This window comes from Crinia signifera, chromosome 12 (assembly GCF_055691185.1).
Source record: "Crinia signifera chromosome 12, ASM5569118v1, whole genome shotgun sequence".
In the NCBI taxonomy this organism is placed as follows: Eukaryota; Metazoa; Chordata; class Amphibia; order Anura; family Myobatrachidae; genus Crinia; species Crinia signifera.
Window position 1 is genome coordinate 20,604,441 of NC_139228.1, and position 17,109 is coordinate 20,621,549.

Here is a 17,109-nt window from a genome sequence, read left to right on the forward strand (position 1 = left end):
GAATCCACTGCGTGGTTATTTACATTAACTCCTTGAAAGCCACCTGCTCGGTTGGTTAGGTCATGACTTTTACAGTGAGAGCACCAAGGCAAATATTGCTTTAAGTGGAAAGCCAGACAGTGTGCGTACAAATGTATTTTTTCCCCCCATCTGTCATAATTGTGTGAATTGGATAAGAAGATAGAAATGAAATAAAGTCCACACATAATAAGTTAATGCAAAAACAAATTGTAAACTTTTTTGTAGAACTATTTACATTAAATATATTATACACACAAGATGCGCCTGGTTTGGCATCAGAATTATGTGGTCTTCTTAAAACCCTTCAGTATAGGATATATGTTTTCAAAAGCTTCATAGATTTCCGTTCGTTCTTTTGCACCTACAAGACAAAGGAGAAGCTAAAAAACATATTTTGAAGGAACAATTTATCCTACATTTTATGTAGATTATTAAATCTACCACCCCACTTAACGTGTTTATTTTTTGGGGTATCCATACTATGTGGAAATATAAAGAACTCATTCTACATATAATATTATTCTACCTATACATCAGCATTTCAAAGTTATTTTTAAGGTGCCACATGTTCCACATTAAAAGGAAAAAAATAAAACAAATTACATGACTAAGTTGGCACGGTGGTGGTGGGGGGCCAGTATAAATAGGGGAATATTTACTAAATTGTGGGTATGTTGCCATTATGAGCCAGATTATTATTAACATTTATCTAGCACCTTGTAGAACAGTGGTTCTCAACCATGGTCCTCAGGACCACCCAGCTGTTCATGTTTTCCAGGTCTCTACACTGAGGGGGTAGATTTATTAAGTTTGGTGAAGTGATAAAGTGTCCGGTTTTTATCATCAGCCAAACAGCTCCTAACTGTGAAGTTACAGGCTTGGTTTAAAAAAAGAGACAGGTAAGAGTTGATTGGTCGGTGATAAAAACCAGGCATTTTATCACTTCACCGAGCTTAATAAATCTACTCCAGAATCACAAGTGAAGTAATTAGCCCCACCTGTGGATCTTTTAAGATGTGTCAGTGAACAATGAGTGCACCTGGAAAACTTGAGGACCAAGGTTGAAAACCACTGTTCTAGAAGCAGATTGGTCCTGGAACACTAACACGTCACCCAGATTGGGAACCAATTTCTGTGGCTTCCAATCAAAAAATATGTATAAAAAAAAAATCTTATCCCTCACCACATAAGTTGTTATGGACGAGGCAATTCACCTGCATATAGGCAGGGTTTGTATACATATCTTCGAAGGTGTCAGGATCCTGACCATCAGGATGCTGCAATCTGTCCTTTGACTGCCAGCATCCTGATATCATACCATTTCTAGTGCAACATGCAGATGACCGGGACGGAGTGTGGTGCACAGATAGATCAGAAGATGGATGTGGAGACCAACAGGGTATTACTCAGCCTGTTGTAGCTTATGCACTCAGTTCGTATTTGAGAGGAGGCAATGTCACATGACTTTTTGTGAACAGTTATGGCGTCACTTGTCACATATACTTTATAATATTTCTCTTAATATAGTTATAAGGGGTGTGGGTTGTTTGGTCTACACCAACTAGGTTGACAGGCAGCAAGGTCGACATGGGTCTAGGTCGACAGTCAAAAGGTCGACATGGGTTTTTTTACTGTTTTTTGACCCAAATGTTGACATGTACACAGTTTGAAGTGCACCTCATCTGCTCGCGATGCTTCGGGCGCGGTGCCTTGCTACGTTCCGCACACTAGGTTATTCTCCCACCATGCCCTAGTGGATGGTAGGGCATGAAATACCGCCTGTTAGCACACGTTGGCTCAAAAGACAGTGAAAAACCCAATGTCGACCTAGTTGGTCGAGACCATGCATGTCAAACTGTGGCCCTCAAGCTGTTGCGAAACTACACATCCCAGCATGCCTTGCCATAGTTTTAGCATTACCCAATAGCAAAACTGTGGAAAAGCATTATTGAAATTGTAGCTTTATAACAGCCTGAGGGCCACAGTTTGGACATGCCTGGTGTAGACCTAATGACCGTATCCTGTTATAAGAAGGGCAGGCACAGCATATCATTTTCTTCAATGTACATACACTTTCAATAATTCACATTTTAATAAAATCTTGTTAAAAACGGTTATTGTTTAATTTCAGTGGATTTCAGGGTGTTATCATTCATGTAACAACAGAACAGTGAATATTTATGAAATAATGATATTACTCATGGATGGGTTGGTAATTTGAAGAGGTCTTGCCCCCCCCCCCAAACTCGCCAGAATTCCAGCCTCTACGCCCACACCACCAGTCTTTTACCCTCTTCTTGCCGCAATCTGTTCCACAAGTCCGTCAGCCCACCGGTGCAGATTCTACTGACCATCCACTCCTAATCTTTCTTTGTAGCGCACCACACTTCCACACCTGCGTTTCGCACATCTTTGTTTCCTGCATTGTACTACAAGCCTCAGCATGGCGTGTACGTACACACACACACACACACACACACACACACACTGTAGCTTGCCAAAGTATTCAACCAGGATTTTTTTTCCTTTTATATACAAATTCCAGATAAAAGATTTATTACGAAACAAGAAGAAAATGTTAAAGTTTACTTTGTATGCAGATTTAAGAAGACAATACATGAAAATGCAGCTTGCTTAAGTATTCAGCCCATATGCTGTGAAAGCTCCAAGTCTACAGAGATAATAGGTATTGTCTTAACATTTTACTTTCAAGCAGCCCCTACCTGCGAATCATTAAAAAAAAGAAAGTTCAAATACTTTAGTCATACTGTCAATCTGAAGGAATTCTGGGAAAATAAAGCCCAAAACAGTATTCTAAAACAACTTAAGATAACAGTTACAGGTATGAACAAGATCGATAAAGGCTACAAAACATTATAGAAGTGCTTGGATATCCCAGGGAGCACTGTTGGGTCAGTTGTGAGGAAATTAAGGTTGTATTGTACCACCCAAGTACTTCCTAGTCAAGGCCGTCCCCAGATGCACTAAGCTTCAAAAGTGATAAAATGGAGTGATAAACAGCTAGCCAATCAGCTCCTACAGATGGAACTGCTGTTATGCTTGCAGTGGCTGGCAATAGAATCACCAGCCATCAGAAGGGGCGCTCGCACACCCCGTTCCGATAGAGCTCCCACAGGGTCCCTGCCACCTCGCCGCCGGTCCCCGACACTCGCCCCCCTAACCGCACCCCTCCCTAAAGCGGATAGGAGCAGGATCCCGCCGCCCAGCTGCCAATTGGCTGGGACGCACATGCGTGTGAGATGCTCGCGCGTCCCCAGTCTATTGGAGTCCCTCTCCGCCAGCAAGGACATTCTGGCGAGCACTGGCAGCGAATGAAAATCCATCTGTACCGGTCATGTTACAGACTGTGTTTGAAAAATGTCAGGCAGGAGCTGATTGGCTGGCTGCTTATCACTCTCCGTTCTATAACTTTTGAAGCTTAGTGCATCTGGCCCAAGGTAACCACACAGCAGAGAGAGGGCATATGAGGGAAGCCAGAGAGGCCAACCATCAAGGAGCTGCAGTGTTCAATGACTGGAGTGAAAGTCGCCTCATTGCATGTTTCCAGGAGACTGGTAAAGTAGATTAAGGAGACCCTATGTAATTACAAGTACCTCCAACATTAGAATCTTCATGATGGGGATGGTCGTGCGTGGCAGAGCCATGTACGCACCCGGATGTGGGTGTGGCCTCAGTCAAAGGAGCATCGTCTTTTGGGGATGCGGCGGCCACAAGCAGGGCTGGCGCCACCACTAGGCAGCTTTAGGCACTGGAAAGCGGTACTGAGCAGCAGAAGCAGCAAAGCTGCTGCTGGCGCCAAGAAGAGCAGGAAGAAAGCAGCTGGGAGCAGTTGAGTGAGCCGTACCCCCGCCCCTGCCCATGGATAGCGCCCGCACTGACCCCCTGGAGCTGCGGCCATCGCTGCATCTCTAACCCCCCCCCACCGTGGATCAACCCGCTGTTGCCGGCATCCTCCTCTATCAACCCACCACCACTACCGATGGAGCTCACCTTACCCCCCAAAGTGGGTGAGTGCCGGGGTGCAGGTACAGACATCATACTTCTCTTAGCTAATTACATTGCTATGTGCAGAATGAGCTTGTGCTTGGTGGTTTTCTTATGGGTACAAAACCATCCATACCAGGTCAATAAACAGAAGTATTTCTTCCAGAGGTGTTGGGCCAAGTGTCAGTAGGATGCACGCAAACCACAGCCAAGCGGATTAGTGCACCTGCCTCTCCTGATCTCCATAAGCCGATCACAGGTTCTCAAACTCGGTCCTCAGGACCCCACACAAGCTCCACCTGTGGATCTTTTAAAATGTGTCCATGAGTAATGAGTGCACCTGCCGGGTGACCAGGAAATTGTCAACTATGTTGGGTCCTGAGGACAGAGTTTGAGAACCCCTGCTTTAGAAGAGAAGGTTACACAACAGATCATATCTGCTAGTAAGGAGTACACCAACGTACCTGTTAATACAACCTTTCCAGATACAAATATGAGCAGCACAATCCTTGGTTTCACCATCCTGTAAATAAGGCCTGGAAACAATTCAGGTTCATAACTGTAAGCACACAAAAACCATGTAAAAGTTGCACATACTAAAAACTATGGAACAATATAAAAACAAAATAAAAGTGGGTGTTTCAATGAGAAACAAGACAATCCTGGAACTTGCTAACACTTGCTTTAAGTTGGTAGCAAGTTCTTTATTGCCTATTGGTCTGTGCCAGGCAACCTTTAATGCAGTTGGCCCTGGGCATGGGTCATCCAAATTTAGGTCGACATACATTTGGGTTGACCACTGAAGTAGGTCAATGGGGTTAGAAGGTTGACACAAGCATTAGGTCAACAAAGGCAAGGTAGACAGTCGAAAAGGTCAACATGAGTTTAAAAAAAAATTGTCCTGAATGTCGACAGTCAACATGGACACCGTCATAGTGTACCGCACCCCCTCGCAGGGCTTAGTGGATGGTAGGGCACCACCACACCTCAGTGGATGGTAGGGCATTAAATACTGCCTGTCGACAAGTCAGCTAAAAAAAAAAAAAAAAAAAAAGCGTAAAACAATTCATGTCGACCTTACCATTGTCAACTTAAGCCAGGGTTGCCGAGAAGCCCGGAGAGAAGAGATTCAGTAGCCGCTCAGTGGGCGGGGCTTAAGCGTGACATCACTAAGCCCCGCCCCATGCTGTTATACCAGCGAATTCAGGGATCTCTGTGGAGGGGGCGGGGCTAAAATGACGCGATTGTGTCATTTTAGCTCCCCTCCTCTGAGACCCGAGGATTGCGGCATTTTAATGCCGCGATCCGGGGGACAGCGGGGGTCCCCCCTGAATCCGGGAGGGTTGCCCACCCTTCCGGGGGGCCGGGATGGGGCCCCGATTTTCGGGAGACTCCCGGAAATTCCGGGAGGGTCGGCAACCCTGACTTAAGCCTTGTCCCACTTCAGTGGTCAATCCAAAGCATATTGATCTAAATTGGGTGGATCTATCCATATCCCGTTGGCCCCAGGGCAGGAATACTGTAATGTGTAGACTGGGGTGTGGTCAGTGGCGTAGCTACGTTTTGGGCGCCCCCCCTGCCGTTAGGGGGGGGGCGCCCATACCCACCCCCGCCCCGTCGAGCACCCCCCGCCGCCTATGCTAACCCCCTCCCCCGCAGTCTTACCTATCGCGCTGGTCCCGGCGGCTCCGTCCGTTCATCTGCTGAGGACCACCACAAAATGGCCGCCCCCGTACAGCAGACAGTTTCAGAGAACTGTTTGCTATATGGGGGCGGCCATTTTGTTGTGGTCCTCATCAGAAGAACGGAGCCGCCGGGACCAGCAAGATACGTAAGTCTGCGGGGGATTGGGGGGGGGGGGTAACTAAAGCACCGCAGCCCCCGGCGCCCCCACATGCACAGCGCCCCCCCTGCGGTGGCGGGGGCTGCGGTGCTATAGTTACGCCCCTGGGTGTGGTAGGAAATCCCCGTATGTGCGCCCATTAGTATGGGGTGAAGAGAAGCTTAACCAGTGTAAATTCCCAGTTTGGGCGCTCAAACTACTGCGCACTGAAAAACAGCTGCTTGTGCGCCATCTAGTGGCAGAACAATTAAAATTGGCCCTTTACTATCAATTTCAGCAATATCTTGTAACTGCAGCCAAGTTTCTGATCATTTTGTTGCAAGGGCCTAAAATCTGAAGAACCACACAAGTACAACATGGGCAATCAGATTATTATGGTTATTAATTTACAGTTACAATTGACAATTAACCAGACAGAGAGCTGGTCATTCCACGCCAATACTAACAACTTGAATAGGATTCCCAAGCTGGGACAGCCCCCAACCCTTTAATAAGTGCTTTTCCTGAACCCCTGGGGATTCCGCTGTTATTGTCTTCGCCAAGTTGGACACAATCTTCCTAGATGTGTGCAAAGTTCGGCTAACACAGCACCCCGCTACATGGTCCCTAGCACAACTTGTGCTTTCACCTCCATAGCCAAAATATATTTTAAATTCCAGCTGTCATTTCCACAAGATGGAGGTTAAACTTTTTTTAATGCAAAAAAACTGGATTACTACTTATAATACCCCTTTCACACTTGCAAAAATATCCCGGGTTTTTGCACATGAACGCGCATCAACCCGGGATTTAGCTCCGTGTGAAAGGGTCTTGTCACCGCATCCCGTGTTCAGCATTCTGGGATTTCTACCCAGGTCCTGACCTGGGTAGATTCCAGAATAGACACGGGATGCGGTGAGTGTGAACGGGTATTCCGGGTCAGCTTGACCTTAATCCCGTTCACTGCAGTGAAAATGCGACGCTGGGAGGTGCTGACATCTCCCAGCGCCCCCCGGCCAAGCCTCCAGATGATGCCACCCGCCTGACTTCATTCCGGGTTGGGTGGCCAGTGTGAAAGCACTTGCAAGCTGGGTCGCACCCGGAACTTAGAACCCGGCTTGCAAGTGTGAATGGGGTATTAGACAGAGTTCTAACATAAAATATTATTAAAGAGAGAAAAAAAAAAAAAAAAGAAAAAAAAAAGTATTTACCTACTGAACTGCTGATGAGTAAGGACCAAACCTTCAAGGCGTATTGGGAATTTGACATCGCAGCTTCCCACCATATTCTGAATTTTAAAGTCCAGGAATTTTGCAGGAAAGCCCAGCTTCTGTACCACCCGGGCGTACTTCCTGGCTGCCAACCGGGACTGCTCCTCACTGCCATACAAAATCATCACCTCAAAACATTACAACTAGACCAAAAGTGACAGGTTTATACAATGTATGTTCGATTACGGATTATCCAGTCGTCTAACTTGCGCTCAACCGTACAGAGTCAGATAATGGTCGGATGGGGATATATGGAAGCACAAATTATTGCGTCTGTCAAGCATGACAACAAATTTTTCATGCCCAACAGACCAGTCATTGGTGGCCAGCTGCAGCCGCTTCATATAGTAATACCGGTTTTGGGGGATCCCCTCCATGGCCCCGAATCCACTTCCCTGTTTTTCTGGGTTGATCCATTTTCCACTGAAATGGTGAATCCGGGAAGGTGGGGCAGCGGCAGGTGCCTGCGCAATGGCAGCCTCCCCCGTCCGGGTCAAAAAACCCAGGTAAGAGCTGTTTCCATGGCTCTTTACCCAGGTTTAACATTGACCCAGGATGGTCAATGGAAAAGGGTACTAACTTAAGGTCCATACACAGTTCTTCAAGGAGGGGTGGGGCTAGAAGGACAAATTCATACATATGCTAAAACTGCTCATGAGCAAACAGGATATTCATTATGATAAATTAGGTAAAAACAAATAATGTGAATATAGTTCCCAAAATGTTATCAAAATAGAATGCAATTCAATTAAGAATTGTAATACATCCTCAAAGGATCACCAAGTAACATAGGTATGACAGGAACAGCACTGATTATTAGCTATGAAGTATGCAATAACAGAGGAGCCAGAGTACAATCAGGAGTCAATACATCACTTTGTACAACTGCCCCAAAGAGAAGCTGTGAAATAAATGAAGTGTTCTTACCCGTTCTAAGCGGGTGTATATGGCTGGACTGTAATGTAGGGATGACTAAAGGCCCATACACACTGGGCTACTTTGAGCTGAAAGCATCTCAGTTTTGTTGTCGAGCTGGTTTCAGTTCAAAAGCAGCCCCTGTGTACGGGGCAGTGATGAGCAGTGAGCGCACCCACATCATCACTGACCCGGCCAATCATCTACTGGTATTACCATCAGATGAGACGGCGTGGACGGCTTCCCACATCGTCATGCTATGGAAAATCATCCACCCCTGGGAAAAATAAAAATCGCTAAAATGGATGGAAATAAAATAAATAAATCTCAGTGTGTATGCACCGAGCGATTTCCCCATCATTGGCGTCCAGATACACTTGGCAAAAATCGCCCAAATATGTCTTTACCTTTACTCTTATTTTGCATGTACTTGGCAACAGTGCCTTGTAAAGTGTAGTTTACTAGTACAAGCTGTGACTTCTCAGTTAGCCCTATGGCAAACGATACTGTCCACCGGAGATCTTGTCCTAATTTAGGTTCTATAAATAACCCAGTTTAGATCCAACGCTATTTATAGAGCGCAACGGAATCTGCTGCGCTATACAAGAAACTGTAAATAAATAAATAAATAAATAAATAAAGTCCAGCATCAGGCAGGTTTCTTCACTTAGTACCATTATTATTTTATCGTAACAAAGAAAATAATAATCATTTAATGTTGACCGTTTAACTGTTTGCCTTCCCATTGACAACCTAATGCTTGTGTAGATCTTCTGGCCTTTGCCATGTCAACCTAAGCCATGTTGTCACTTTAGTATGTCGACCCCATGACCCATACCCCCATGCTCTAGCCAGGATTATACTAGGCATCAGCAGAGGCACCAGCTGGGAATGTTACATACAGCACAGTTCTGGACCTAGGCGGTTTGGCCGTGGACACGTGACTTCAGCAGGTTCATTTTTCCTGCATGACGGGAGTTCGCTACTACTGTGTGTCAGGGAGTCTCCTGCAGGATGCACCAGGGTAGGCAACTACTGTATGCCTTATGTGTCACAACAGTACACACACACACACACACACACACACACACACACACTAGAGTCAAATAAACACACTTTATGGTGAATTCAAATGTATGATATAGGTCATACAAACATGATATACAGTACATTAAGGGGCATACAAATAGGGTGATTTTAGCCTTTTTTCTAAGCCATCTGTCCAGATATGCCCCTGAGCAGGGATGCCGAAAGGTCAGCTGGGCCCCAGTATGCAGCTGCCTCTCCCCCCCAGCTCAGCACTGAGCAGTGTGCGCTGAGCTGGGGAGAGAAGCTTTGCTGCGGCGGCAGCCTGCTCACTCCCCACTGCCTGGCTCCCTGCAACATGGAAGGGGCGAGCAGGACCTGGGCCTGGGCAAAAAAGTACCCAATCCCCCCCTCTCTAAGCCACTGCCCCCGCCCCGAGCAATGGCGATGTGGGGTCCCGTGCAAAGTCAACGCCTGCTCGGATCTTGACCACATGTAGTCAAGATCTAATCAGATCACCTACATGTACTTTAAGCAAGTGGGATAGCACAGATCGCTGGTGCATAGCATGTGTGTATAGCCATGTGTACTAAACTAGATCACCAAGCACAGCACAAAGTTGCCCCATGTGTACGGGGCTCAAGCCTTACCTCTTTGCCCCTGTACAGACCATTTTCCCAGAGCTGAATATAAGTGCTGTTGTCCTGGGTTCCCGGATTCTCATAATAACTGCTGCAAATCTCTAGAGACCAGACAAACATAGGTTATGCATTTGTAGACACATACATACTAGGGATGGCCATGGACTGCAATTACTTAAAATAATCAATGGGCTATGACCAATGATAACTACTTTTACCATCAAAAAGAGAAGAACCAAATTGTTTCCCCACCATCGATGATACAGAGCTATAAAATATTTTTCCTTCTCCTCGGTGCTGAGACATGACTCCGCCCCTGACACCCGCAAAGCCCTGGACTCTTGATTAGCCTGTAATTTACTGAATATTAAAGTAGGGGGTGAAACCATAGATGTTTACCATACAGAAGGTTTCCACCATCAAGGTTATCCATTGACGGTACTATCGATAGGAAGCAGATAGATAACCCAACATTTCCATCCCCAATACCTCAAATATATGCTGGAGCATCCTACCTTTGGGTTATATTCTGCATTCCTGGCATGCAGGGCAATTTTCTTTAGGTCGAGTTTACAGGCTAGATTCACCGTGGACACAATGTTTCTGGACAGACCAAAAAGAAAGCATCAAACAGGTTTGCATTTAAATGTGTATGCAATCAATTTCAATCAAATGGGATATCCAATGGTTTAGAATGCATAGGGGAAAAAAAATATAATAATTCAATATTTTCACATTTAGATTTAAGTGTTAGAGAAAAAAAAAAAAAAAAAAAGGGAAAACATTATTTGGATCATAAGATAAGATTTTGGGTTTGCTGAAGAGATTATAGACCTGGGGTAGCCAACTCCAGTCCTCGAGAGCTACCAACAGTTAACGTTTTCCATGTCTCCTCAGAGAATCACAAGTGAAGTCATTAGCTCCAACTGTGGATCTTTTAAAATGTGTTAGTGAGTAATGACTGCACCTGTGCACCTGCTGGGTGACCTGGAAAACGTGAACTGTTGGTAGCTCTCGAGGACTGGAGTTGGCTACCACTGTTCTAGACCCACAGCGGCCAAAGCTTCTTCAAGACGTGGGGCAATAAGCTTAGAAATCAGCGATGAAGGCATCAGTGAAGACTAGCTAGGCCAATATTGGAGGTGCAGAGGTCTTATGTGTAGTATGGTTGCTGAACTACATGTGTAGTTATCTGTCAATCACACTAAATTTTGCCCCACATTGACTGGCTACTGGCCTCGATGTAATCAATGTGAAGTTACCCACAGTTTTTGAACAAACCATGGTGCTTTACCTAGATTTGCCCATATGCAGCCAGATGAACATACTGATAATTAAGTATTCAACTCGCTATGGATTTGTAACAGTAGATACTTAAATACCAGAGAAGTTCAACAATGATCCACTGTAGAGCAGCGGCCCTTGCGATACTCCCCACCACAGACTCCACCGCTAGTTAGTAGTAGCAGAATTGTATACCAATGGGACATTCTTAAGTGCTGGTGGGATCAGATTGGATCGCTCTTCAAAACTAGAGGAAGAAACCAATGTCACCTTCAGATGGGTAGGTTCACAGGTAAATTGTAAAAAAAGAAATAATAATAATTTTTTGAGTTTACGGGCCACTGTCCTACACGCAGTACTTGTTCCTAGGTGATGGCACCAAGATCCATTGCCAAGTAACAATAGTGCCTAGCATTGGCCATTTGTTCCTTGAGAGCAGCATGCACAGTGGAGCTTCAAGAACTTGGACAGAATGCCAAAGTCATTAAGGACCGCTGCTTGAGCTACTGAATTAGGTAGTGCCAGTTGGAGGTGGAGAGAACTGTTGGGGTCATCTACACACAAACAAACCTCTTGAGGAACTTTAATACCCAACATTTCCTCTCAGTGCCTTTGTAATGCATTCTTGGACTTTTAGAGACACAATAGCCACCAAGAGCATGGGAATTGGTCCATCTACATGTAAGACATGACTGACCTCAGACGGCACCATCCAAGGAGCATCAGAAACCGACCTTCTAGAGCAATTTAGAAATTGAAACCAATCAGCTTATTAGTTGCCGCAGTTGTCTCAGCTTACATGTCCTCCTACCCAAATTTGCTACTTACTGTAATTGAGGAATTATTCCAGACAGTTCAGCAACAGGTGTCATGGGAGTCATCGGTGTCATAGGGGTAATGGGCATGGGGCAGAGATTGGAGGCATCTCTGTTTTCGGACGGGGTAAATGGCTGCGACAGCCCAGACGTATCCATGCAAATGCCACTGTCCTGCATCTGAGAGTTGTACTGCTGCCCTTGGTAGTCATCTTTGTCTTCATGATCTGGATTGAGGTCATCAGGCAGAAAGCTGAGGTCTACTGAAGAGAAGTCTGTGGAAAGGTCTTTAGACTGATCCAAACCCAACGCATATGAAGTGCCAGGTAACTGGTGTATATTTAGGTCATCGTATGGAGTCATAGGAGTGTACATTTGTGGAGTAGAGTCAAGGACATCCTGGGTTAGAGAAAGGTTGAGAGATATAGAGCTTCATCAGACTTCATAACATTAGGTATCAGTTGTGGTGTGGAACAAAGAATACTCCCCCCCCCCCCCCCTTTTACTCAATAGATAGAAACTCACTGCACATTGCCATATTTCACAAAGTGTAGTCATCTAAAAGGGGTTATTAGCAGCAGACTCTGGCCAGATGTACTAAGCTTTAAAAAGTGATAAAATGGAGTTACAACCACCAGCCCTTAACTGTCATTACAGGATGGGTTTGAAAATGGTAGTTAGGAGCTGATTTGCTGGTGGTTTAGCACTCCCTATTTTGTCAACTCAACTAGGTCATTATGGAAAAAAAGGGCAACACGAGCACTGTATAAGTGTACCACAATGCTGCAGGCACGGTGCCTTGCATGCGGTTTTATTCTCACTACCTACACACTTGGATAGTAAAGTATGAAAACAATGTTTTATTAGAAAAATACAAAAACATACATACACGCCAGGAAAAACTCATGTCGATCTATCTAATGACCACATTCCATCCCGCTGGAGGTACAAAGGATGCTCATAGGAACATAATCATGTTAATTAGCTTTTTTGGGTACTTGTTTCCTAGCACGGCGCCACCGATAAACATTGGAAGGCGTCGGGTCTGAAAAATCGGTCGCATTGCATGCGATGCGATTTTTAATTGTACAGCCACCCTGATGTCTGATTACAATGTGAAATGCCCCCCCAGACCCGATTTTTAATTATACACCCACCCTGATGGGTAATCACTAAGGGGGAGATTCTCTAAGAATCTCCGCCCCCCTTCGCCGCCCATCGCATATTTAATTATCGCATATGCTGTAACATATGCGATAATTATAGCAAAGGACAGCTCTTGCGTTAAGAGCTGTCCTTTGCGGTGAGAGTCGCCGGGTCCCAGCAGGTCCTGGCGGCTCCCCCCTCCCTCCCACACCCGGCGCTGCTGCGCCGGGCTCTCCTCTTCCCTGCACCCGGAAGAGGATCAGTGCAGGGAGGAGGTCACAGGTCCGGGCAGCACTGCGCTGTGCTGCCCGGACACAGGTGAGGGGGCGATGCGGGGCGGCGGAGGGTTGCGATAGAAGCCCATTGGCTTCTATGGGGCATCGCCAGATTTTTCTGGCGATGCCCCCCGCCGCGGTAACCCAGCGGGGGATGCTTACAGCATCCCAAAATGCGGTAAAAACCCCGATAACTGGGTTTTTACCGCATTTTTAGCTTAGAGAATCTCCCCCTATGTCTAATGCCCCCCCATTGTTAAAACCACGGCACGATCAACGCCAACCCAAAGCGTGGCGAGCACAGTGAGCCCCCGAGGGGTGGCGGTACGCGTCCTCCGACCTTTTCCTACCCCCACTATCCACGTCGGTGTGGAGTTGATCTTATATAGTGTGGTGAGCGCAGCGAGCCACTGAGCCCGAAGCGTGGCGAGCGCACGCGGAATACATGTGAAGTAATCTGCGTCCCCTTGCATTCGGGTCGGGGGGGGGGGGCCATCAGGGTGGCTGTACAATGTAAAATCGTGTCCATCGCATCGCATGCCATTGTAATGGCATGCGATGCGACAGATTTTAAAATTGTATAAAAAAAACGCCTTTAAACCCCGAAAATCGGGTCAGTCAGGTCTGATCGGGTCCCATCGCATACCTTAAGTTATGGTATGCGATGGACATTGACGGGTGCCGTGCTAGGAAACAAGTACCCTTTTTTTTCGGGGGACTGTCCCAGTATTTTGGGGCGATCCCGCCCCCCCGTTTCCAATGGCGGGAATAGACCCTGTGCGCATGCATCTATTCAGCATTGCAGATGGGGGGGAAAGTGGGGCGTGGCCTGAGGACGCATCATCCCACGAAGCCATGCCCCCTTTTTATAGGCCACAACCCTTTTCAGGATCCCAACAGTAAGAATGCTGACAATGGTATCCCGACTTTCAAGATCCAGATGGGTTTTGGTTAGTATTTTAACTGTAATCCTAGCCGGCGCCGCCTCCCAATGTGATGCAATTAATATGACGACAGTCGGCATACCAATGGTCAGGATGCCATCGCCAAGTTCCCTATATTACATAGCGCTGACCATTATAAACTTATAACACTACTGGTGGAATTATGGGATAGCTAAGCATGAACCGTTGTACTAAATACTTGCCTGCCTTAGAGTCTCCTAAACTCACGGCAGCATTTCTGGGGGCGGGGCTTTCAGCATTAAGCCCCGCCCACAGTCCTCTAAATGCCATGATTCGCGGCTCTATGGGGAGGGGGTAGTACTAAATGACGCAATTTGCTTCATTTTAGCCCCACCCCCTCCAGAAAGAGATGCAAATGCCAGTATTTAGCCAGCAGAGGGAGTGGGTGCGTGGGCCGATGCAGGGGACCCTGCTAAATGCGGGAGGCTTGCCCACCCTTCCGAGGGCCGGGAGGTTAGGTAAGTATGCTGTACGTCCTCACTGTGATATTCAGGTTTCTCGGACATCAAATTATTCAGCTTAACCCCTTTAGTGCCAAATAGGGTTACCACCTTTCCCCTTTAATTCCGGACACATATTAATTACACAGGTTCTGTGGAAGTTTAAAACTAGGTGAAATGGAGTCTTGAAGTCAGCCGGCCACAGAACCTGTGTAATTAATATGTGTCCGGAATTAAAGGGGAAAGGTGGTAACCCTAGTGCCAAATTAATTTGTTAAAATACTGTAGGTGTGAAAATTGCCAAGCAAACATGTTTTCAGACATTGTATAACTTCAGTTATTTCTCTACTGCTCAATATATGGTCAGCTAACTGCTAAGCTAATAGACGTGGGGCCAATTCAACCCCGCACCTGGTCCCCAATTGGTCGAAGCGCATATGATGCAGTGTCACTGCAACGCATAATATTGCAGTTGTTTGGGAAGAGCCAGGGTCCGGTCCCTATATAAAACTGAAGGAGTGTCCCTGGTTTGTGGGAGTGCCGACAGGGACTGCCGCTGCGTCCCCCGTCACAGATATACTGGCCTTGGTCAGTGCTGCATATTGGGACACAACATTAGGCCTGAGAGTCCAGCAAGGTAGTTACAGGATTTCCATGCCTACACATGGATGGAACCAACCATACAGCAACCTCACTATGGGGTTATTTATAAAAACTTTGGGGGGATGTTTCAAAGTGTTTCAGTTTTGTTTACAGGATGTGACCTTCGGTGAGGGTGGAAGTTGTTAGATGCCCTCACAACGTTTTGTATTTTATCTTTTATTCATGTAGGTGATTTTGTTTTATTTTAGCTGCATAGTACGCTCACCACAGATTTATATTCCCCCTCCAGGTATATGTGGACCCAGTGCATGATGGGAGAAGTGACAAACCTGAAGGGGATCTAGACACTACCGAGAGACACTATCCCATACTAGTTACGGGATATGGTCATTGGGTCTACAGCAAGTTGGTAGACAGTCATTAGCTCGACATGGGTCTAGGTCGACACAAGCATTAGTCAAAAGCAAGTCAAGAAGTCGACATGGGGTTTCTTCACAGTTTTTTGAGCCGACAGGCGGTATTTCATGCCCTACCATTCACTAGGGCGTGGTGGGAGAATAAAATAGTGTGTTGAGCGCAGCGAGGCATCGTGCCTGAAGCATGGCGAGCGAAGCAAAGGAATGCGGTGCACTGCAAACTGTGTCCATGTCGACTGTGTCGACATTCGGTAAAAAAAGTGAAAAACCCCATGTTGACCTTTTGACTGTCGACCTAATGCTTGTGTCAACCTATCGACCTAAACCCATGTTGACCTAGACCCATGTCAACCTAATGACTGTCGACCAACTTGCTGGAGACCCTGTGCACGGCTGCGAACATGACCTTGCACACAGGTGGAAAAAGTCATTCACCATCGAATGATCGTTTCCCCCTGCTCGCAGTGCTGAGTAAGCCAGGGGTCACTCGGCGCTGCAAAGGCCGTTGATGATGCCAAGCGGCCCTCCCTCCCAACGGCCGGGGAACACCTGCATTTACCGGGGGACACACAGAAGACACTGGCAGCACACCCCCAAACACCTGCAGGCAGTCAGTTACCCCACGGGCAGCAAACAAATGCCAGCCTCAGCTCGCTGCCTTTGGGTGGGTGGCTCGTGGATGAGCATTTGTTCGCAGCCTGGCGAATGGGTCGGAATGACCCCTAATGTCCTGATTTTAGGGAAAGCATCATACATATACAACAGACAGCTGTAATATGTCCTGCATCTAACTATATTATATCACATTTACCTCAGCTTCACATTGATCCAAGTATCTCTCCAGGGAAGACTCTCCATCCATTTTGCACGTCTGCCAAACCCAGCAAGAACACACTCACAATGAATGAAACTCCCAGGATGCATCATCTGAAACCTAGGCCGCACCACTGCAATAGTTACAGACCCAGCAGATTACCTGCTGCCCCCACCTGTGCAGGTGCAACCCAGTCAGTGCAAACAGTGCTCTAATTGAGAATAACAGCAGCAATGTGTATCAGGGGAGCCAATGAAAGTGTCACACTCTCTGACTGACATGATTGCTCCAGCTGTGTGGGGATAGTTCTGAGCATTGGTCTTGGTGCTGCTGCTTTGGTTTTTGCAAAACTCCACCATGGTGCTAGAAATGGCAGCAAACTCTGTACATGTATCAGAAGAAATGACAGATTAATTAGGAATGCCAGATTAGCCAATTGCACGCTGTGTTTGCATTATCGAGCCCAAATTAATGAGCATTTTAGTGGCCTGTGACATTTTTATGATTTGCAATGGAAAATAAAATGATATGGGCCCCCCCCCAAAAAAAACTGGTGTATACGCCCCTGATAATTGTATGTTCCTGTATTGGCTTCATTGTATATACAATTTTATCTCCTGTTGATCAACAACACTTGTACATATACAAAT

The 17,109-nt window shown here is 46.4% G+C and overlaps 1 protein-coding gene across 4 annotated transcripts; it reads right to left on the reverse strand.

The window, feature by feature from the left end:
• Positions 1-207: 207 nt before the first annotated feature.
• On the reverse strand, positions 208-16,662 carry TBPL2 (TATA-box binding protein like 2). 4 transcript variants are annotated; one of them, XM_083167732.1, is made up of 7 exons: positions 16,457-16,661; positions 11,814-12,199; positions 10,217-10,304; positions 9,711-9,802; positions 7,060-7,227; positions 4,491-4,562; positions 208-382 (listed from the first exon to the last, which is right to left on the reverse strand). In XM_083167732.1, the coding sequence occupies exons 1-7, from the start codon at positions 16,505-16,507 to the stop codon at positions 355-357; spliced, it is 885 nt and encodes a 294-aa protein (XP_083023858.1). In that variant the 5' UTR covers positions 16,508-16,661; the 3' UTR covers positions 208-354. The 4 variants fall into 4 exon arrangements, with proteins under 4 accessions (XP_083023858.1, XP_083023856.1, XP_083023857.1 ...); XM_083167730.1 differs by having other exon boundaries at positions 4,491-4,585; XM_083167731.1 differs by lacking the exon at positions 208-382 and adding an exon at positions 2,594-2,744 and having other exon boundaries at positions 4,491-4,585; positions 16,457-16,662.
• Positions 16,663-17,109: the final 447 nt, after the last annotated feature.

What these genes read in the sequence shown, in the direction of transcription:
- TBPL2 (XM_083167730.1), bottom strand. Translation starts at nt 16,507, where the DNA reads ATGGATGGAGAGTCTTCCCTGGAGAGATACTTGGATCAATGTGAAGCT. An exon ending in GGAATAATTCCTCAATTACA is followed by an intron (nt 10,305 to 11,813) that starts GTAAGTAGCAAA and finishes TGGTCTGTCCAG; the next exon opens with AAACATTGTGTCCACGGTGA. An exon ending in ATGCAGAATATAACCCAAAG is followed by an intron (nt 9,803 to 10,216) that starts GTAGGATGCTCC and finishes TCTGGTCTCTAG; the next exon opens with AGATTTGCAGCAGTTATTAT.